The sequence below is a fragment of the Typha angustifolia genome, chromosome 7 (assembly GCF_048772165.1).
Source record: "Typha angustifolia cultivar Huaian chromosome 7, ASM4877216v1, whole genome shotgun sequence".
Taxonomy (NCBI): domain Eukaryota; kingdom Viridiplantae; phylum Streptophyta; class Magnoliopsida; order Poales; family Typhaceae; genus Typha; species Typha angustifolia.
The window spans coordinates 18086253-18109045 of record NC_133245.1 but is presented as its reverse complement, the minus strand read 5'-3'; the positions used below and the strand labels follow the sequence as shown (position 1 = coordinate 18109045).

The 22793-nt window shown below is 37.9% G+C and overlaps 4 protein-coding genes across 9 annotated transcripts; 1 reads left to right on the top strand and 3 right to left on the bottom strand.

Moving 5' to 3' along the window:
- Window positions 1-868: 868 nt before the first annotated feature.
- Window positions 869-4364, bottom strand: LOC140763988 (TOM1-like protein 1). Its single transcript, XM_073102389.1, has 4 exons — window positions 4208-4364; window positions 2861-3394; window positions 2024-2269; window positions 869-1522 (listed from the first exon to the last, which is right to left on the bottom strand). The coding sequence occupies exons 2-4, from the start codon at window positions 3377-3379 to the stop codon at window positions 1106-1108; spliced, it is 1182 nt and encodes a 393-aa protein (XP_072958490.1). The 5' UTR covers window positions 3380-3394; window positions 4208-4364; the 3' UTR covers window positions 869-1105.
- Window positions 4365-4809: 445 nt separating this feature from the next.
- On the bottom strand, window positions 4810-7995 carry LOC140763954 (uncharacterized). Its single transcript, XM_073102346.1, has 6 exons — window positions 7785-7995; window positions 6801-6901; window positions 5971-6491; window positions 5695-5871; window positions 5331-5463; window positions 4810-5204 (listed from the first exon to the last, which is right to left on the bottom strand). Exons 1-6 carry the CDS (start codon window positions 7857-7859, stop codon window positions 5165-5167), a joined length of 1047 nt encoding a protein of 348 aa, XP_072958447.1. The 5' UTR covers window positions 7860-7995; the 3' UTR covers window positions 4810-5164.
- A 1360-nt stretch (window positions 7996-9355) lies between these two features.
- LOC140762084 (inactive poly [ADP-ribose] polymerase RCD1-like) lies at window positions 9356-15636 on the top strand. Of its 3 annotated transcripts, none has more exons than XM_073099695.1 (7): window positions 9356-9515; window positions 11314-12548; window positions 12713-12954; window positions 13073-13149; window positions 13987-14166; window positions 14261-14356; window positions 15303-15636. In XM_073099695.1, exons 2-7 carry the CDS (start codon window positions 11467-11469, stop codon window positions 15363-15365), a joined length of 1740 nt encoding a protein of 579 aa, XP_072955796.1. In that variant the 5' UTR covers window positions 9356-9515; window positions 11314-11466; the 3' UTR covers window positions 15366-15636. The 3 variants fall into 3 exon arrangements, with proteins under 3 accessions (XP_072955796.1, XP_072955797.1, XP_072955798.1); XM_073099696.1 differs by having other exon boundaries at window positions 9359-9515; window positions 10319-12548; XM_073099697.1 differs by lacking the exon at window positions 9356-9515 and adding an exon at window positions 9533-10463.
- A 2605-nt stretch (window positions 15637-18241) lies between these two features.
- On the bottom strand, window positions 18242-22654 carry LOC140763350 (probable transcription factor KAN2). Of its 4 annotated transcripts, none has more exons than XM_073101502.1 (6): window positions 21665-22654; window positions 21478-21554; window positions 20605-20650; window positions 20313-20451; window positions 18899-18959; window positions 18242-18755 (listed from the first exon to the last, which is right to left on the bottom strand). In XM_073101502.1, the coding sequence occupies exons 1-6, from the start codon at window positions 22221-22223 to the stop codon at window positions 18636-18638; spliced, it is 1002 nt and encodes a 333-aa protein (XP_072957603.1). In that variant the 5' UTR covers window positions 22224-22654; the 3' UTR covers window positions 18242-18635. The 4 variants fall into 4 exon arrangements, with proteins under 4 accessions (XP_072957603.1, XP_072957600.1, XP_072957604.1 ...); XM_073101499.1 differs by having other exon boundaries at window positions 18899-18962; window positions 21665-22652; XM_073101503.1 differs by having other exon boundaries at window positions 18242-18752; window positions 21665-22649.
- Between the last annotated feature and the right edge of the window lie 139 nt (window positions 22655-22793).

Here is a 22793-nt window from a genome sequence, read left to right as displayed (position 1 = left end):
TATGTGGACAGAGTCAACTATGACTTTGGCTTTATGATTGCGTTGCCGTGTTGAATGTTGAATGTTGATAGTTGGATAGTTTTTTTTTTTTTTTTTCTCTTCTCTTATGACGGCGTCTGGATTGTAACCAAGAAGGTCACGCAAGCTGATAAAATAATCCAAAATATCGTAGTCTATATTCGTATATATTCCAGCAGGTATGCTAAAAGTTGTCTGAGAATGTTAGATAGACCATAGAAACAGAGAGTCAGAGACGATTGGAAAGTAGGTACTGGTGCTACGAAGGTCTGTTTGGTAAATTCATTGCTAGTGAGTAATTATGGTTTATTAATGTTTGGTAAAAATTAAAAGTGTTCGGTGAAATTAAATAATTATTATAAATTAACAATGATATATAGTATATAAACGAATAAAATATATCATTCTTGTGCTTGGTTCTAGAAAGTAAAGTTCAATAAAAATAATTAAGCAAAAGAATATATAAATTAATTTTGGTAGGTAAGGAAGTTACTGTTTGATTTATTTTCTGTAATTAAATATAAATATTAGATAAGTTTTCATCCCCCATTTTTCAGAAACCAAACACAAAAGAAAAATTAGATGATTTGAGGGACTTGGAGAACTTATTTCATACACCACTTTCTTTGTCCGAACATCATCAATCAGCCACACGTAACAGAGTCTTGATCTGCTCTGCTGCAGGAATTTTTCTTTTTTTCTTTCGTTTTATCTTTTATTTCTGAGCGTTTCTTTTCCGGCATTCATCCAAATACCCCTGTGATCGAGTAAACTCCCAAACAAAAGCGCATATCTTATAAACTGTAATGCCATAGCTACGAGAAATGCATTTTGGTACATATTTGTGAACTTCAATAAACATGCTCTTTGAATAAAGAGACATGACCGAAAGGCTGCTTGAGCTTCAGAAAGATACATAATCTTCTATTCACGTTCCAGTATATTCAAACACAACATTAACAATATAAATGATACCCCCAGTAAACATCTGGAATTCCCACCCTTCAAAAGAATGATATCCCCTCTCGAGGATTGATTATCATTATATTAAACAAGAGAAAGGGTTTTTAGCAGAAGAATTTTGTATTCAGAAGCTGATCAGATCGTCCTTCCCTTGTTCACGCTTCTTTTTCGGCTCCTGATCCTGAGATGTGCTTCCTCCCTTCTTACCAAAGATCATCTCATCAAGATCATCGAGGATGTCATCTTCTCCACCTGATCTAGCTTGAGAACCTGCCGGTTTTCTAATGAGGGCGTCTTCTTTGCTAACCTGTGGAGATTCTTCAGGTTCTACAGCGATCGGGATCATTGCTGGTTCTGGTTCAGACTGTAGTACCGGAGGCCTCTTCAGCTCTTCATACTTTGAGAGAACCTTTTGGAGCTCGTCATTTATGTTCAAGGCCTCAAAGAGTATGGCCTCATTGTCTCCAGCGGTCTCTATGATTCTCTGGACGGTGTACTGACATTGATGACACTGTTGCACGAGAGTGGTGGTCAAATCATCCTGCAAGAATAAAGGAGGCAATCAAATTACGAGATGACCATACTATCATCCAACGGGCCACATCTTGATTAAATATAATTTTTTTTAAAAACAAGATGCATCAAGATGACAACTTCTGGTAAGAACATAGAATTTCAGGCATATTAAGTCCAAATTCAGTAAAAGATAACAAGGCCTGCATCTAAAAGTACCGGAAGCAGATTATAAGGAATCACTAAAAAGCATATGCATCCACTTCATTATTTTGCCTCAACACATATTTTTCAACCCAAAAGATTAGCAAGTCAATTTGACTACAAGAAGATAAAAGCAACAATGGTCACCGAGTTGTATCAGATAACCATCGGTAATCATTCTACACCAGTGGAGGTGATAAAGATAAGCTTAAAGAAACAGATCTGGTGGAAAGAAAACAAGAGTATAATCATACGTATATGATTACATTCTGCAATAATACTTTTGTCATATGATACATGGAGAAAAAAGATAAAACTAAATCACCTGTAAAGCATCTTGTTGTGGTGAAGAGGATAGAACTGTTGAAAGAAGTTCTACACTATTACGTGCCACATCGAAGGCTTCCTTTGTTTGTTCAGCAGTATAACTGGGCACATTGACCTCGTTGAAAGTTTGCTGTGTTGCATTGTCATAAAATTCTTCTTCCGAAACTGAGCGTGGTGGAGTAAATACTGGAGCAGAACTTTCATTATCCCGTCCAGGAAATTGAACGCCTCTTGATTTCAAGCTCTAAAAACATATAATACCAAATAATTTAAAATAAGTATCTATAGTTGAGAACATGCACCCATACATGAGAATAACAAACTCAAACATGGAGTACAGGGAAGGATATGGCATTTTTTGGCCACAGCTATCATCTCAACTATAAGTTTTACGCAATAAAAGTATAACTTGAAAAGGTTATATAGAACTATTAAACTACTGCATCAATAACGTCTGCGTAGTATAAATCACTTCCAAAGTAAAGCACATGATAAAGATGGATCTTCAAAAGTAAAAAACAAGAATAGGAGAACAAAAGTTGATTCCAGGTGAGAGGATTCCTTTACTATAGAGCAAAACAAAACCATTCCAACAGAGGCCAATATGGCTAGTTGCATTCACAACAAAATCAGGTTGCTTTCACAGAACATACTATGAATACAAATAATAACAGAAAATTTTGTTGTGATATCATGAAGCATCATATGTATACCAGAGGCTAAAATATTTTGAAGATATAAATCTCTTATAATTCCATATACCAGACCATAGAGTACCTTGTTAAATAAAACATGACTGACAATCTCAATCAGTAAATCTATGCAAGTTGAATACCTTGTAAGTTTCCTCATAGATTGGCAAGTACCGGAGCTCATCTCCAGATTGTCCCCATGTTTCAATAAGGACAAGAGCCTTGTTTCTAGTGTTCGCTACAGTCTGGGGATCGTCAATCAATCTAACCATCTCATCAAGGACGCGCTCTGCGGCAACCTCGGAAAAAGCCTTCTCACAATTCTTCACACAGGTCTCAAGGAGAACCAGGGCAAGATACTGGACCCTAGGATCCTTCAACATGATTCGCTTCTTGATGGCTCGGATCAGTTCAACACTGTTGACCTCTTCACTATTGATCATGTCGCAAATCTCAAGATTGGTAGACCAGTCTGGTCCATCCATGTTCTCCGAGGTGGCCTCCTCAATAATCTTCTCTGCAGGGTTCTGACCTTGGAAGAACTCCTTCATCTTAAAGCTCATAGAACTCATACCAGCTGTCATCTTCTGACGCACCTCAGAACTACTGATTTTCAGACGCTCGCCAAAGGCGCTGACTTTATCCATTAAATTGTCATTCATTCTCGTATCAAGACACTATCACATAGAAGAAACTAAACCATTAAATAGAACAACAAAAAGTGGGTCTTAATAGCACATAATTTAGATAAACAAGAAATCCATCAGCCTGGTAGAACCATAAATCACTATTGCCCACAAAAGTATATGTCCTTTAAACCTATCTTCAAGTAAATGGTAATGAGATCTCCGACAATTCATCAACAGGCATAAGAAATCAAGACAGGAAGAGCAAACACCCGGACAGTATAGGAAATAACCAGGATTCCACAAACACAGTTTATGAAGACTTCAGAAAATACAAGGATCTGTGATTTAACATGCAATTTCATATCCGAAAATTCTGGTGTTAAATTATCCCAAGTTTCAATGTTGATGCCACATAATTCCGTCAGAGCAGAACTGAGAATCCTACTGTATTAGAGAACATAAAGTCAAACAGTGGTCCGTAATATTTCCACAGAACACATCACATTAATAGCTATACAACCAACCAACCCCCCCCAAAAAAAAAATCCTCGGGTTTTGATCACAACATTACACAACAAACGCAATAATAACCCAGGATATGAGATCAAGTTCTTTTAACTCTAAACGAATTGGCAAAATTTACCGCGATAAATCCAACAGACCGAATAGATCCCTCAAAACCAAATCCTACCCACAAAACTTTACCTCTAAATATGTTAATTAACAGCAGCAAAAAGATCACAACTTTCTTAATAAAAGAGATCAAACATCCACCAAAAAGAATCTGTTTACACTTTATCAAGATGAACAAAACAGAGCGACGAATCAAACAAATCGCAAACAGAGATTACTAATACTTACCTCGGTAAATAAATCCGGAAAAGAGAACTATTTGCCCTCCCTCGTCGTCTTCTCTGTGGGTTCCTTGGAGTCGCAGTCTTTGAGTTGTTCGGTTGTTCCTGACGTTGCTCCTTTTTCTATTCTTTAACTTGCAGATGAAGCCATAATGACTTAATTAATGTAGCTGTTGTTTGGAAGTACGTGGGCCGTCCAAATGGGCCAGTTCATGATTTCAGACCGTCGGATGATAACTGGGCTGCCGACTAAGAGTAAATTAGTGGGAATAATTTTGCTATTAATTATTGATATAACTAAAAAGAAGGGGCAGGAGATGGGGAATGGAATATTCTCATCGAGAGGTCACGATCTTGAAAAGTGCTGCTGACCGGCCATGATGGTTGGGCAGAACGGGCAGGTCCACCATATTTCTTTTTATTTACTTTTATTATTCTCTACTACACCTTTTCTTTTAGCTCTTTTTTAAGTTCCACAATAAGGAAATTTGCAATTTAATTACAGTTATTTTAGATTCAGCTCTTAGAAATTAAGTGCATATATATATATATATATAAATTAATACATATTTAATTATATATATGATGTGAAAATAAGACGCAATTAAGTTGCAGAATGTCTGTCACAATGTTAATAAATGATAGCATTAATTGAACTCGTTTTTGTTTTTGACTTGTTTGGGCCCTACCCGAACAAAGTGGCCAATTCTTCCTGTAGACAACCCAAAACAATTACATTATGTTGTCATTCAAACGGGAAAAACCCTTTGAATTCTACTAGTCACCCATGAAGGGGTAAATTCTTCATACTTAACATTTAACTGAAAGCTATAGTCCGCAAATTGGGTCATTAATACAGACATGCAAAGTAGCTCAAGTTTGTGGTATCTCGTCTTTACAAACAGCCGAATTAATTTTGTCAGAGTCGAGGATATCAGGAATTGTTGGAATCACCCAAGTAGCGCTACCGGCGAGAGCTTCTTGCTGATTGTTCCAAGAGGTACCTGCATAACAGGTTGTTCCAGATTTTTTTCATTGTTCTTCTTGTACATACACATACAAAGGGAAGGAGAACAAAAGGAAATAAAAGTTTCTAGGATAGATTTTGTAGCATTAAGTACAAGACTTGCCTGCCTGTATGGAACCCTGCTGAATACCATGCACCCAAAACAGCAGCAAGATCGCTCTCTGAACATATGCTGTGTGAACTATTATGTTCATCTCTATCAATGGTCTCATCTTCCTTCTTTCCCTTCTCCTTTCCTGTAGTTACGGAAAAGTAGTTCAAATTTCACCTTCTTGAATTAGAGAGTGTATAACAATATGATGCTCGACATATTAGTTATAATCAAAGAAAAGAAAAGTCCTAATTGAGAAAAAACAGGAAGGGAAACTGAATTTGTTAGATAAAATTTGCAATATGTACAACATCATCCTCACAATCAATTCAATCTGGTAAATCGGGAGTTCTAAAAGGCTACTAGAAAATTGCACCTTCAGATGAGCTTGAATCACCAGATATTTTAGTCTTCATGGAATGTATTGCACTTTCAGCAGCCTTCATCCCATAACTGAAAACTGAATCTTCAGCACCAGCAGATTGCTTTATTGGATTTGACGTGGATGATGTGCCAATAAGAGTTCCACCACTTTGAGCAGAACACTGACCACCTGGAACATCATAAAATAACGAGAGATCATAGCAAACTCTTAAAGGTTGAAACTTTTAGAATAAAATATGTAGTGGAAGAAGGAAGAGTATTAGAGAACCAGGAAGGCTATGCGCCTGAGATGCAGAACAGCATGAAGTACATGGTAGATTATAATAGCAGCCAGGTAATGGGATATTCATGTTACAAGAAGATGCTGGAAAATTTGGGGAAGCCAAACAGCAGCTTGAGCACAGCGAGCAGGGTTGTTGTCTAGCATATTCAGAGGCATTATATGCAAGAAGTTGCTGTTCTTGACATGTGGAAGATTGAACTGGGTTTTCAAAATTCCAATAACTTGCTTGCTGAAGTTGCTGCAGTACATTTTGCCTCTGCTCTTCAAGTTCGTAGTAATGTCTAAGGAGTTCATTATACTCAGCATTTTGTTGATTAGAGTAACTATCAACTTTTTTATCAGAACTAAAGAGGCCCAGGGAATATGTCTCAGATTCTGAGGCATGTAAATCTGGGGAAGTTTCTTGAATAGGAAGGTCTTTAGTAGCTTTCCCATCCTCGTGGCAGGGTAGAGAAGTCTCTGTTTCTCTACTGGATATCTCATTGCCTTTATCATCCAGCTCCAGTCTTGCATAAAGAACATAAAAATGATGAGGAATCCAAAGTTTGCAGAGCAGAAAAAATGAGAGATATATAGACGATTAAAAAAGATATTTCAACAACTTGCAATAGTGTATGTTAAATCAGTATGACTCTAGAAAAATTTAAAGATACACCTTCATCCCCATGTTGAACTAAACTCAATCAGTAGAGAAAAAGGTGAAAATACAGGTAAAGTAATTTAAGAAATATCTAAAGATGCATCTGCATAAGTATTCCACCAACTTGTATATATTTCAAAGCACAGGGTTCACTGAGGAAGTCGTAATTTCTTACTCTGTTGTTGGCTCGGTATGCGCAGGTTCCTCTTCATTAACATCGCCTGTTTGTTTTTCTTCTTCAGCAGAACTTCTGTGGTTGCTTTTGCTATGCATTGCCTAATATTAAGCAGGTGATTATTAAAACAAATATTCTGATCAGTCAGATAAACATTCATTGTCGGAAAAAGAAGGGAGTACTATATTGAAATTGAGGTGCACCAAAGTAGTGGCCTACACTAAATAAAAGATATATTAGAAGCAGAAGAGCTAATATACATATCAGCAATACATGTGCAATTTTGAAAAACCAGTAAAGCTCCCTCGATAAGGCACAGCTCTTCAAATTAATTACTATATAAATGGCCCAATAAAGAAGGTATCGGGAACAATAATCTTCTAAACATACAAGACACCTAAATATTGCGATTTCAGACTGTACATGTAAAGCAATCTGCGCCAGAGCAATGAGCTATACAACTAAGTTCCCCAACCACTGAAGTGCTCGCTCACTTAATAGACAATTCTGCGAATTGAGGAATCTTGTGCAAATCCAATTCAATTACTCCCACTAACTTCTTGGTGAAAATTGAGGATGAACCCTTTAAATGGAGGAGACCACAGCACAGCTACAACTGCAGCATATGAGTACCATCTTCGCCTTTGTGTGTGTGTGTGTGTGTGTAAATTTTCTCTTTATTGCCCTAGTAGCTTCTTGTACACACACAATCTTTCACAGAAAGATATTAGCTATGTCGGGTACAATTTGGGAAGCAGACATACTCACTCTCCTTCAGAAAGGAAGGAATAATAACCGAGGAAACCTTATCGGCCACATGACTGCTCGAAATCAAACTACCATAAACCCTCTCACCCATTTCCTCAAACATCTCATCTACGTTTCCAGATAAGCGACCGAAGTATGATCCGGGTTCCACGCGCATCAAACCAACACGAACACATCGCTGTAGAAGTAAGAGGCGAGAAGAAGTAGCATTCCAACCTTGTAGGTGGCCATGGCGCGATCAAAAGCATCGACAAGGGCCGAGTCGTCCCACAGCGCGCTCTCCTTTCCCATCTCTCTGGACTGCTAACACAAGACAAGACTAGGCTGCGGCTGCGCGCTTCCTCTAATAACACAGCTTACAAAGTATCTCTCAATTGAGCCGCAGAGAGTTCAGATTAGAGAATGTAATCATCGAACGGGCCAGGCCGGCCCCGGGCGACCGGGCTTACTCTTTAGTTCTTAGCCCGGCCCTAAAATACTATATATAGTTTTTAATAGCTCATGAGCCGTATCGAGTTGCAATTTGTTACGAAACGTATCGAGTGAATTAGCTCGTGTTGCCCCCCAAAAAGGAGAACGTTTCCACTCAACCGGTTTGCTTCTTCCTCAATTAACAAACACTTCAGTGCGGCACATAGGAATGAATGCACTTCTTCAAAAGCAAACCCAAACCAACCACTAATCCTTCTTTTCTCAAAACGCACGCACGCATCTATAGTCTTTTTCTTGCCACTCAAGTAAATGCTATTTCTCTCACGCAAATATTGACTAACAAGAAGAATGAAACGCAAATTTCAAAAGAAAATCTTTCTTCAGAATCAGTTTAATTAGGACTTCCTTTGCTTTTAAGTTTAGAAATTCGTTTGTTTTATTGTCTTAAATCATAAGACTTAATTATATTTTGATCACTATTATTTTATCCCATTCAATTATCAAAGAGTCTAAAATATAAGGCTAAAGAAACTCCTTTTAAAAGAGCGGATATTATAAGCTTTTAAATAATTTGTGGGATAAATTAACGAAGAAAAATAATACTGAGTCGAATTTTATAAAAGCAAAATCATAAATAATAAATATATATTTTATATGCCTCCTTGTAATTATAAATACTAATTAAATATTTGACTAAAATGGTCCTCCTCCACCCACCCCCCACAAGCTAATATAGTTTGACAAAAAGAACGCTGGATTAATCATCAAGTTATAATGTGGTGCGTAATTTTATTCTTAAAAGAAAGATTGACGTATTAGAGTTTTATTTTTACATAGAAACACAGAAAATACCGAAGAGTTGGGCGTTTTTTAAATTTGACTGGTCCAAAATAGGATTCTTTTAGATAATAAATTATTTGGGTAAATAAGCTTTAACGAGCAAAATAGTTTAAGCTGAGAGAGAGAGAGAGAGAGTTTAACTAACAACACATCCACCTTCTAGAAATTTCTAAACTATGGGTTAACCGCCCATGCCCATGATCATGCCCATGCCCATGCCCATGGTAAAATAGTCAAAACATTAAACCGACTCCGGAACCGGAGAACCCGTATATAAACCTCCCTTTTACGACCGGACATTCAAAATACTGGCCACGTGTATCGCGTTCAAGTCTTTCTTTACATCCCCCGTCTACGCCCGCGCTTATACATCGAAAGAGAAATGGAGGGCTAGAGATGTTGAACAGTGGACCGAACATTCATCTGGACCGTCGGATGGGTTGATGTCGGCATCTGCGAGAGGGTTGAGCGCCGACCGTTCTATGCTATTTGTACCCTTGCTTCCCCCACCGTCACGCCCCTTTCGCTCGGGTCTCATCATCGCTCGCCGATACCGAGGGGCCCCGGATTAGAAAAAGAAAACCGTCACTCGCGACCACAGAGATCGTGAGATCAGAGACAGAGAGAGAGAGCACTTCTCGAAGAGATGAAGCATCCGATCTCTACTAACCTCAGGTAATCGCTTCATCTCGATCTCGATCTTCTTGTAAGAGGGATTTTTTTTTTCCTGGTTTCTCATCCTTTTCTTGCTTAAAGATCTAGTTGTGGTTTGGATTACTTGATCGTGGGTTCGGTTCGTTGCCGTTCTTGATCTTGGTTTTGATGATTTTGCTGTATCTCGGGCTTTGCTCTGTGATGCGTTCTTTAATTGGAAATTTGGGTTTTTTTTTCCTTTTCATTTTTGGAAGAAATTGAGATTGATTGGTTTTGAATTCTTTTGGATGAGCGATCAAGGTGAGGAAATTGGATATTGGATGAGGATTTCTATTAAAGGTTTGTTGTATTATGTCTAAGAGATGTTAATTTTACCATTTGGAACTCCCCAGGGTTGGAAAATTAGTTTTTTCTTTGTAAATTTTGGGGGAATTCTGGTTGTTGATTGTTGTCGTTGCTGTTTGTAGTTGATGCTTGCTTCTTTTTACTTCATTAGTTTTATTTTCGATGTTCGCTGTCTCAATTTGGTTTTCGTTGTGATCATATGTTGCCTTGTTCCCTTTTCTCTTTTGAGAGAGAGAGAGAGAGAGAGAGAGAGAGAGAGAGAGAGAGAGAGAGAGAGAGAGAGAGATCATGCGTTCATAATTTCTATACTGATGTTAGTAAATTATTGGTTGCTACTGAACTCTTTAGTTTGCATGCACGATGCTTCTTGTTAATGTTGGTACTGCTGAATGCATGTAGTATTAGTAGACAAACGGTATTTATTGGTAAGTGCAGCTATTGCTTCTATTTCTGGTATGAATTGCCATTGACTAATGCAGAGATCCGATTGCCTTGAAAGAATGGCACATGGATTATTTGTCGTATTTAGCTGTGCGACGCGACAAAAACATGGTTGCGTCTTGCCTGAGTCCCCTTTCTTTGTGGTGTCTACACATTGGTGCGCTACAGAGCTCTACTTGGCGGGTCAAGAACTAACACATTGCCTATTTACATGAGTTTGTTTTCTGTAGGGGAAGTAACTAAATTTCCTCTTCCGCTGCTATATTTTTTCCTAACAAGTGGCATCTTAGTATGGGTTGTATGCATAAATATCTTTCTATTATTCACTGTATAAATCTCTCTGTTTTCTTTGGGCATGATTGGTTTTCACTTGTCAATAATATTATTATTCTTTTCATAAGATTATTTGTAGCTAAAATTTTCACTGAGATTTAACTTTGTGGTTAGTTTGTATATGTTAACTAGGATAAAAAATTCCTTTTGTCTACTTTGATGGCCGATACATCTCTATATTTATTCAACAGAGAAATGTAGCAGGTGACTTTCTTAAAGAGTTAAACAAGCTTTATTTGAGATATTTCATTAGGTGTTGGAAGTCATCTTGATTTTACTGCAGGGAGAGAATGGACCTTTAGGCCATATAAGAGAGATGATTAGTAACAGTTTTCAGAATAGCCACGGCAAGAGGTGTCTTCCATCCTCTTCTTTAAAACAGGGGCCAATCAAGCTTCTATTATTTGCTACTCTATCTCTCCCTCGCTATATATATATATCATGCTTTTGTTACAAATGCAAGGTGATTATATAATATATACAACAGAAAGAACTAGCTCTGACTCTTTGAACTGCTAGTCTTTTTTGACAGTCATATTACAGAATTCATTGAGAGATTTGTGATATCAGTATTTCTGTTGTTTGAGGATATATTCTTTGCATCTAACATATGCATATGATTATTTCTCTTGTTCCTCATTCTAGTGAGGTCCTTTGTATGAGTAGATGCTTATTTTAGAAGTTGTGTTTATTGCTTCAGGTTCACCTTGCTTCTTGCTTTTCCAGACCGGAGACTTTTTTCTGTAATATATCGCGTGGAATGTTTGTAAATTATAATAAGTAGTGGAATCGGTGGAGGAAAGGCTGTTACGAAGATTTAGTCAGTGGTTAGCGTTCACTTTTGTGCATAAAAATGGAAGTAACGAACGTAAAGGTATTGGATAAATGTGGTAGAAAGACAGGCGATGTTAAGAGGAAGCGGGACTCTGCTGCATACCCCACTGATGCTAGAGATGGCATTGGATCCTGTCAGCATGTTGCAGATAAAACTTGTAATACTAACTCCTGCTACTTTTCGGATAGACAAATTGTTAAAAGTTATCGCAATTTTATGTCAAGTGGGTTGCCACAGCGTGTGCTGTATTATCAGGATGGTGAATGGAAAGATTTTCCAGAGAACATCATCCATTTGGCCCGGAGAGACTTTCAAACAAAGAAGGCAATTACTGAAGCGGTACATCAAAACCTGCAATTGTTGTTAGATTTTGTGCACATGGTCTGCGTTGATCTTGATACAGGTCTACGGAAGCCAATTGCGTGGATTGATGAACATGAGAAATGCTTTTTTCCTGAATTATATCCTGAATATTTTACATCAGATGTATGTCAACCTTCTGACAAAGGGAAAAATGTTATGATGAGGTCACAGCCAAATTGTGAAAATGACTGTATTGAGATTTCCGTAAGTGCAGCTGAAAGCTCAAATTCAGATCATCATGATGAGGTAATCTCTAATATTAAGAGGGTGAAGACTGAAGTAGGTTCTGACAGTGACCAGAAGATATTTGTTGAAGCAAATGAAATGGTTGGAGAAAATGAGCCTTGTTCTTTCTTCCCTTCTAAGATTTCTTTTGAAGGATCCTGTAATGAGAAGGTGACTGGGCAAGTCTGCGATCCTCGTATCAATTATGCTGTGAGGGATATGTTACTCCAAGGACTTGGCCCACTTGTTGATGCAAAGGATATAATTGGAATATATAGAACCCCATTAGTTGATAATTTAGGTCAGGTCCGCTTTGATCTTTTTCAGAAGCAGGTAGAGATTACTAAAAATCACCGCGGCAATGCAAATGTCCGTTACGCTTGGCTTGCTTCTTCAAGAGATGCTGTGCAGGACATGATGTCGCAGGGTGTTTTACAAATTAAGAAGCCTTTACATGGCCCTATATATGGCGTTGGCAATCATCTTGCACCAGCAAATCATTCCAATGTCTGGTAAGGTTATATTTCATATTAGCTGTCACGGTGTACTATTTGGAATATTGTTATTTCCCATGGAGTCTGTTTACATTTCTTCTTCCTTATGATCAGGTCCTTTACTCATATTTTTCTATTTTTAGTTTTAAAGAAAGTAGAGCTAATCGACTTACTACTGACAGTGCTAGTTATTCTGATGTTGACGAACATGGCATTGCCCATATGATGTTATGCCGAGTTATAATGGGAAATGTGGAACTCATTCTTCCTGGATCTAAACAGTCCCAACCTAGCAATGAAGATTTTGATAGTGGTTTAGATGATCTTCAAAAGCCAAAGCATTATATTATATGGGATATGCATGTGAATACACATATCTATCCTGAGTATGTTGTAACCATTAAGGTGCCCTCTAAGGCCAGAGGTAATTCCTTGGTTTTTTTTATTTTTTATTTTTTTATTTTTTATTTATATATAACTGCATTTCGTTTTTGTACTAAACTTCAATATTCTGATATTCTTTCCCTGTTTTGTCCCTGCAGATTGTTTGGATGGGAAAGACCGTGCATCTAATATGTCTGATATTACAAATTCTAGTTCACCTCTTACTTTGTTGCAGGTGCGTTCTCTATGATCAGTTTAACAATTTATCTGCTTGCCATTTACTGCAACATAGTATAGTTTGATTGTGGGTTGCTACGAGATTTGCTTAGGAGTAGCTAATCCGTCCATCTTTGACTTGTTTGCCCTCTGCAACCTAGCAGCCCAATGTGAGAAAGTACAGTTCCTAAAAAGGCTCAAAAGTGCTCTTTTGACTATAAGCTAGTTTACACACGTCAATTATGGTGCAACCATGGAACTATGGAAGTGATTGAAGCAGGTTTTGTTTGGCATGAAATTCAGAAAGACCTCTTTTTTAATGCAGTTTGATCTTAAGATGGTTTGACCTGGTTTAGGCCCAACCCAGCATTTTTATAGCATATCAAGTTCAACCTGACGAAAATTGAGCTTCTGAACAAGATCAAATTTATGATCTTTATCTGACCCAAACTGAGCTAATTGAACCCATGCTCAAATCAAACAAGCATGAGTTTACGTTAGTTACTACTCTCTGTAATTTCTGTAGAAGCAGATGGCCATAAATTTGTAGTTTACTTCCACTGCGCTGCTGTTCTATTGATTATTATGACTCATGGGAGCATAACACATCCTAATGTTATGAAGGTACAAAAGCTAGTCTTGATCTTCCTCTAAATTATGAAAAAAATAATGTCTAATCATCTTCCTTATGTACATTGAAATTCAGAAGCACAAAGAATGAAAATGTTCAATGATTATAGTCCATTTCTTTACTAGTTATCTTCATGTTTCATGAAAGGACAATTTAAAGCACGTGCTTTTCATCAAAGGAAGTTTTAGAAATTGATTGCTATTACTTTGTCTTGTGACATATCAGGATGGGAATTATCAGCCATCTCCAGCTTTAGCAATTCAATCTCAAGGTTCCATATTTGGGAGAGCTCCAAGAGCTCCTACCTCACCCTGGATGCCATTCTCAATGTTGTTTGCTGCAATTTCAACAAAGGTGCCTCCTCAAGACATGGACTTGGTCAATGCTTGTTATGAAGAATTCAAGGTTTAAGTTCCCTCCTCTGAAACTGTTACTCTTTCATCTGGGGACATTGATATATCACAGACATGCTAACTTTTGTCTTGTTTATTTCTATCAGAAGCAAAAGATCAGCAGGATTGAACTGATTAAAAAGTTGAGGCAGATTGTTGGTGACAAAATGCTAATTTCTACGATAATGAGGCTTCAGAACAAGGTATTTGTTCCTCTAGATGCTGACAAGCAGTAAAAAGAAATCATAATAGGGATCGAAATTGTATTAAGCTCACTCTACCTACATCAATATCTTTTTGAGCTACACTTCGATTTACCAAAATCAAAACTCTTCAATATTTTACAAAGCCGAGTGAATTTGAGAAAACATTTGAGTACTGATTTGACTCGTGATACTCTTTGGACTTCTGAGCCTGCCTTCCAGTTTTTGAAGCTGTTTGTGGAACTGCTACTTTTTATTACTATTATAGTGTTAATGTTCCAAATACCGTAAAGCAATTCATGTTACCATTATAATCTTCGTTTGTTTCAAATACTGATCCTAGTGACCTAACTTGAGGTGTTTTCATCAAAGAATACCGTAGAACATAACTCCATATATCTGGTATATTTGGGGGTCTCATGCATTGTGGCAACTCATCTTTGAGTCAGTTTCTCCAGTGTCAGGTAATACTTGCTACGACTTTTGCTGCAGCTGTATTTGTTACCTCTTCATTGTTGACCATCTAGGAACAAGAGTTATCTTTTCAGCTGGAATTTAAAATATCAGGATTTGTGTCCCATTTCCATCAATTAGTTGTTTCTTTTGACTTCTCCTTGAGGTCTTTATAAAGTCCACTATAATGTTGCCTACAACTAGGATACCTCTTTTTTAACCTACCATGACCACCACTTTCCTATGTATCTACCCTTGCCGTTGCCATGTGGGACATTTGTTGAACTACTCCTCTTTTAATTAGCTACTACGGTCATGCCACATTTATTTTTTGTAACTTCAGCTCATATGGTATTTTTGGATTAGTCTGCGCTTGCTCATGTAGTTGAACTTATGGGTTGCATTGCATTTATGCCTTTTGCTGGGTGATGATATCTTGTCAAAATCTTCTTTATTTATTATTGTTATTGTAATTATTATTATTATATTGCAGTTACCACCACTAGCAAGGAATGAACCTCCGAGATCCTATACCAGGGTGCAAGCCAAGCCTTAATTTGGTAGAGTGCTGTGGTTGGTTGGCCAATTTTACAGTGACAGGTGGATGTGGAAATTTCACCTTCTTTTTTTTTTTTTTTTTTTTTTTGCTGGTCTGTAAATATATTGCTGACTCGCTGTATAACTCAGGTAACTATACTAGATAGCGTATTTGTTTAGAGATAGAATGCGACTTGCCTATGCCAAGTTCTGTGTTCTATGTTGTTGATCTGTGAAAGAAACATATGTATCGCTCTTTTTATCCAGTGACATTTGTCGGTCTTATGATATTTCTTACATCTCTGCTGTTATCGTTTTCTGGGAATGATGATTGTTTCATCTTTCTTTTACTCAAAAGGGATGCAGTTAATGGTTGTGCAAATAAGACATGACCAGTTCTCTTCTCAAACTAGCTTCCCCCTCTGGGTTGATTTGAGTCTAGTTCTTTGAACTGTTCGTCACCTTCTTTACTATCTGCAGAAGCCGCAGAACTCAAAGAATAGAAAGTGGCAGGTAAGGCGGATACAGTCAGAAATTTAAATGACTAATTGCAAAGGTGGGGACACTGTTCATATCTGGCTGTTCAATTATTGAATATCTTTAAAATTTTGAGGTCTTATTTGTTTTTGAGTTTAGAAATTCCTCTTAAACTAGATCTCTAAATTGATCCAGTTGTTAAATATTTTTTTTTTTAATTTTTTCAATATCTAATTAAGATTAATTAATCGAGTTTGCGACTTAGTCTTAAACTAAACAAAACTTAATGGTTCAGACTTTGTACGATCGAAAGTGAGGATAAAGGGAAAGTAATAGCAAAGTCTTAAGATTTAAGCTAGTCTACTTCCCACAATTTCCAGAGACATTCTTGAAGTTTACACAGAAGCCTACATGAATTGAGCTAGTAAGATTTAACCCATTCTTTTATGGTAGGCTGTGTTTTCTCATTCTCTTTTGGTTTCTTGCGGTTCTCCATTCAATATATACTCTATGCAGGTAGTACCATGATCGATGATGTTTTTCTTTTCCTTTCAACTTTTCCTTTATTTATTTTTTTTCCCTTTTCTTTTGAAGGACACGAAGGACCTCATAGGATCAAGTGGTCCAGAGCTTCTGGGATTCACAAGCCACTCACTAACAGCCAACCAAGAAACCACCAGTTGCTGGTACCTCCCACTTGACTCGTCCCTACCAATCCAATCCATGCAAGAAAGACACTTCATCAATAGTCTTTCCTCATGAGCTTTACCTAACTTTCTTGATGTGGATTAGTGGTAACACATCCAAGATGGACCATAGAAACCTTGCCCAAGATTTTCTGCATGGAAAGAATAGATAAAAAAAGATCTACTTTATTTTAGTTTTAAACTGTCTGAGAACATCTAATGCGTTAGTACTTGACCAAATTTTAATTGGAGCAAAGCATCCATCATAAGTCTCCATCTCTCAAAGAGGAAAAAAAAATACATATACCGGATTGAAGGACAGCTTCTGACAATCTTTCATGTTATAGATCACAAATCATGCCAATGCACCCATTTTTAAATGGATTAGTTGACCCACTATTGTCTCCATATGCTTAAGTTTGGAAGGCCTTAAGTCAACGAAGGCCATGTACCTTGATCTTGGAAAGATATTATACGTACTGAGTTCTTGACCAAACTTGGCCTCGATAGAAATTCAAGTAGTATATTCAATAGTTCACCCCCCTTAAATTTAATATCTAAATAAGTCTCTTTTGAGCACGTCAGCTATTATTTCATCACCCCCAATGAAAAAGAATATATAATATACTGCATTAATTAATCAAAGGTATCACTTAGGCTTATTTAAAAAAAAAAATTAATATTTTGTGGATAATAAATATGGGGCGTGGAGTGGAAAGGATAGACAATAACTTGAATGCTGACAGGGACTGGTCGGCTGGTGAGCGGTGAGTGCTCTGGCGATGCGAAACCCCGAGCTGCCCGCGCTGCCCGGGAGAGGTGATACGACGCAGTCCCCAACTCTGCCCGTCCACGGGCTGCTCTCCAATCATAGCGAATGGAGTGCCATATCATTTATTTCCGCATTTATGCCATTTTTGCAAAATAGAAAAGTACGAGGGGGGGTGGGGGTGGATACGTCATCCTACGTTGACACGTGGGGATCGTCAGGGGAACGGACGGTGGCGATCCATGCGGTCCCAGCTCGTAACGTTCCCGAAGCGTGCATGGGGGGTAACTTTATCCGCTGCGTCACACCTCCCGCGTGATTCTCGCGTGAGTCAGAAACGAGGTAGGGAGGAATAATAGCAAATCTTCTTAATCTTATCGTAGCATATTTTGCAAATTAACCCATTGGAGCTTATAATTTATTGTTATAAGTTTAAGGTGGGTCCATATATGAGATGTGGATGGTGGAGTACTCTCTCTCTCTCTCTCTCTCTCTTGTCAAAAGGACTGCTGCATGGGTTTGTCTTTGAAGCAGAGGAAAAAAGCCTGCGATCACCAGTAAAGGCGATGGATCATTGATCACATGCATGCTCTCCAAATGTAAGAGAGAGTCCATGCAACAGCTGCTAGCCATGTCCATATCGATATATACCAAAGGGTGAGCTAGATTGATGGACTTAGAACTATCCCCTATCCACCCCCCCCCCTCTCTCTCCTCTCTCCTCTTTGGTCAAAGCAAACTGAGTAAAAGAGAGATGCCGTTGCTCCAGCATTTTATGGATGCTTCTTCTAGGACTCATCTAGGTGTTGTTTGTTACAAGATATAGATGCTCGATCCATAGGAAAAGTTGGCCATTTCACTTGTTACATTTATTACTACATCATCTTTTAACGTTCAAAGTTGATGCTAGTTACTTGGATGAATATATTTCTTCTTCTTCTTCTTCTTCTTCTTCTTCTTCTCTTTTATTTTATTCTATTTTTCTCCTTTTGTCTTTGTTGGGAAACTACAAAGCAAACCACGTGCACATGCAAGAGAGTGAAGGAGCACCTTCCCTTTTGTGCTTTATGACAACAAAAGGTTTACACTCTCTTTCTCACTCTTAACATGCATCTTCAATCGATCAATAAACCGGCCATCTCATGTCTATCTATAACATTAGTCTCCTGGCTCTCTCTTACTTTTTACTCGCTCATTCACCTTATACACACACACACACACACACACACACCCTAACCAATATAATATTTTATCGATCTCCTTTTCTCTTGCTTTCTGCCTCAATACTTCCTTGTCTCTCTCTTCTCTACTTTAATTCTCCTCAATCTGATGTTATATAGCCGCCACCAGGAATTATTCAGTATGGTCTTCCCAAGGTGAATTCGAGGTTGGGCTTCTTTTTGCTAATCATCTCGGCCGATAGGAACGATGAGTTCAAGTTGGACATAGCTTCAAGATTCTTTGATTGCATTTCCTGCTAAGGGGAAAAAGAGAAACATGCAAATAAAGACATCATTATTGCATGAAAGATTCACAACTGTTGACTAAAGTTATTTTATGTCACTATGTAGAATAAGGTAATGGAGATCATCATGAGGTGAGGGGTTGAAGTGGGGGTACCTCAAAAGAGTTTATGCTTCCTGGGGTAGAATCCCTTGCTTTGTCATTGAACCAGCCCCTCCTGCTGCAAAGAATGATCATGGGGAGAATATTTATTTATTCTTTTCCATCAGTGGAAGTCCATGCAAGAAAAGAGAATATGGGAGGGAAAAGAAAGCAATCTTTCACTATTAACATGTTGTACATGGTTAGCTTTACTCCTGCTGTGAGTGAATTAAAGTTGAATCCCATGTGACTGCACATCATACATAAGAAGAAGCCAGCTGCAAGGAAGGTTCAAAGGTCTAGCTTTTGCACCAAGCTTTGAAGCTTTAGGGGAGGGGATTAAAGTCCTTTTTTCTTGGTAGCCTAAGGTATCCATAAGATCTGAAAGTTCGAGCTGCCCCTTTACATGTAGATTTTTTTTCAGATGGGTCTTTTCTTGGAGTGGGAGATATGTGGGCTTCCTGGTGCTTTTAAACAAGGTAGGGAGATCATTGCACCATCATGGGCAGTAGTGTTCACTAGATCCTGGACATAAGGAACAAAGCTATAAGCTCTGCTGCTTTTTGTGAGCACTTGGATGTTCTCGATATTATAGTAACAAAGGAAATGAGACAAAGGACCTTTAGTTGCCTAAAGTAGGTGTAGTGTGGATCTGACTAGCTAGGGAGCCTCATGCCTTCAATATAATCTCTCTCTCTCTCTCTCTCTCTCTCTCTCTCTCTCTCTCTCTCTCTCTCTCTCTCTCTCTCTCTCTCTCTATATATATATATATATATATATCAGTTTTTATTATGGGATCCTTCTTTACGAAACGTCGCTTCTCCGAGTTCTCTTGTGGGGGGTTTTTGGTGTTTGTTTAAAGAAAAAAAAATAGAAAATATTTCACCTCCTAAAAGGAATTAATCTATATTGATCAGATAATGATTCGTGCACATTTTCTTTATACAAATTCCATGTTGGTGGAAGCCTCATGTACTGCGACACTCATTAATTTTTCTACATATGATAATCACAAATGCTAAAGAGTAAATTAAGCCTCATCATAATTAATTGCTGTGACCAATATTATATCATTCTTAAATAAACGGAAATTATGTATGTCTGTAATGCTTCATATTAATGGTTTAGTTAGCAAAACAGGCATTAGCCTGGAATTTAGTTATGATTAGGTTCAGAAACCTCCTTGTACTAGTATGTTAATTGCTGACTCCACTGGAATTCAGAGCTAAAGTCGCCTAAGACAAGGTTCATGAATTATTAAGGAAAACTGTTATTTTATGCTATGATGAGGCCTTATGAACATATGATAATTTAACATGTCAAAAAGGTCATAATTAGCACAAAATCCCTACAGGAATAAATGACAATTATTGAAAAGTAGCTCAATACCACCAGAACGGGACTGAAAGAAATTGCTAACATAGATTACCTTGAAGAATTGCTCCATAGGCCACATAAAGTGCCATTGTTTCCCATAGATTTTCCGTGTTGGATTGGAGATTCTGATCCATGATTGTTGTTAACATCAAGCAAGTTCTCATCAAAAACCTCCACAGACTCAGCTTGCCCTACAATAAAAGAATCACAAGATTCATCATTACTTTCCTCACGTAAAGAAACCATATGACTATTGTAAGAAGTAGACATGCTTTTTCGACCAGATAACAAATCTCTCTTTTGAAAAAGAAAAGAAAAGAGGAGAAGAGAGAAAAGTTGCTCACCAGAAGACGTTGCTGGTTTATCTGTGGTCTTAATGGTACGATACATCTGCAACCATAGATTTTAATTCACCATAAGTCACTTTGAAATGAAGTAGTACCGTAGCATGCCAAAAGGGCCAAAGAAAAATATCCGATACGACACCGCATTAATTTGTCAAAAGGATTGGTACATTAAGTGCATCCTCATTAATGTATTATTATTATTTTAATCTTTTCTACCTTAGAATAAGATGCAAGTCAAAGTACCTATAGACCTACATGCCTACCCTTTAATTGGTTGCATTTATAATGATATCAGCTGAGATATATAGCTCCACAAGAAGGTAAATTATTAAGACATGATGCTACATTGTACCAGTTTCCTAACATTTTCTTTTTTCTTTCTTTTTTTGATGTAAATGTCTGGTGCAAGTGTAATCTCACAGTAATTTGCTTTTCTCCTTTGCTTTTGTTTGCATATATACTTTCTTCTTCTTCTCAAGTAAAAGCTGCTACCAAGTGCAGAAGCTACAGACCTCTAGAGAGAAGAGATTGACCAAAAGCTGAGGCTCTTCTGGCCAATGGTCAGTCTAAGGATGTTTGCAAGAGTTCAATAATCAAAGAAATGATAGTACAATTAGAAATGTACAAAAGAACAAAATTAGTACTCCTTCAGCATTAACCGCAGAAGAATATATATATATATATATATATCTTTCAGATGAAATGCACCTTAATTCCACCTAAATGATCAAGAAATGAAGGTGGACAACAAAGAAATCAAAAGAACTGCGGGAAGAATAAGGGAAAGGAAATTTGAGATGATCCTGCAATTAAATATATTCTCCATTTTGGCCTTCAATTATAATATAAAGAGATCAGAGGCTTCCTCACCTGCAAGTGAGACTTGACATGAGCCAAGGTAAGATCTTTTACATCCATGAGTTCGAGAACTGACTTGGGCGTAGCTCCTAAGATCCAAAGTATGCAACAAAAATAAATAAATAAATAAAAGATCAGATGATCACCTTGTTCAGAAGCAAAATTTCATGCCGGATAAGAAGCAAGACAGTAAACATACTCTCATGGCCTCCCAACAACTCGACGGCATGGACGAAGCGGGCATGGAGAGTGGTCGTCCACCGCATCCTCGGCGCTCTCATGCTTCGTCTTGCAGATGGTAACCGCGACAAGAACCTCTGCGATCTTGGAATGCCTTGCAATGCTGTGGTGGATGCATCACACAAATGTTGTTGCTGCTGCTGCTGCTGTTGCTGCTTTTGGAGGAAGGGGGAAGAGGGAGAGGAATATTGGTACAGTGGGATCCCCCTTATAGGCCTCATGAAGCTAAGATCTTGGCCATACCCGTCATGTAGGAAAGGGTAGTGATGGTGGTGGAGGTTGGCTGGTTTGGAGTCCAGGACAATTGGGTTTGCTAAGGAGAGGGCAAACCCTTCAATGCCGGCGGCCTTCGGCGGCAAGGTAGTGATGCTACTGCTGCTATTGTTTGTTTCTAAGGCTCGTCTCCAAAACCCTAAAGCCATGGGTTCATCATTGGAGCTCCAGTTCAATACTGGCTTGTTGTTTGGTGGTGGACTGATTTGGAGTGACAGGTCAGGCTGGGCAGGGAAAAGCTCCATTTCTTCTGCTCTTCTTTTATCTCTTCTCCTCTCTTAGTACTACTACTCTTGCTGCTGCTGTTAGTACTTGTATTCCTCTTATATTATGATGTAGAGAGGAGAATAATTTATTGATGGTGGAGAAAAGATGGCTGTTTTCCTTAGATATATGGATCTGAAGTAGAGGGTTAAATTTAAGGTGGAGAAAGATGTTGCAAAGAGACACTTCTGTGGAAAAAGAAAGTTAACGGTTCTTTCTCTCTTTAGGGAGAGGATTATATGCTTGAGAAAATGATGCTTCACACACACACAGAGAGAGAGAGAGAGAGAGAGAGAGAGAGAGAGAGAGTAATGGGATTTCCTATGAGGCTTTACAATATTGGGTATGCCTTTCACTATCATGAACAAGTTTACCACCACCCTAGCTATCATTAAAACTTTTCCTGTTGTATATTTGTTCCATGAAGAAACTTAATAACCCCAAATTGGCACCACTTGATACTGTAGCATCATGGAAACCCTAATAAAGTCCATTTCATGATCTCTACCTATTCACAGTTGGGAGACTTTTTTTTTTTCCTCCTTTTCTTT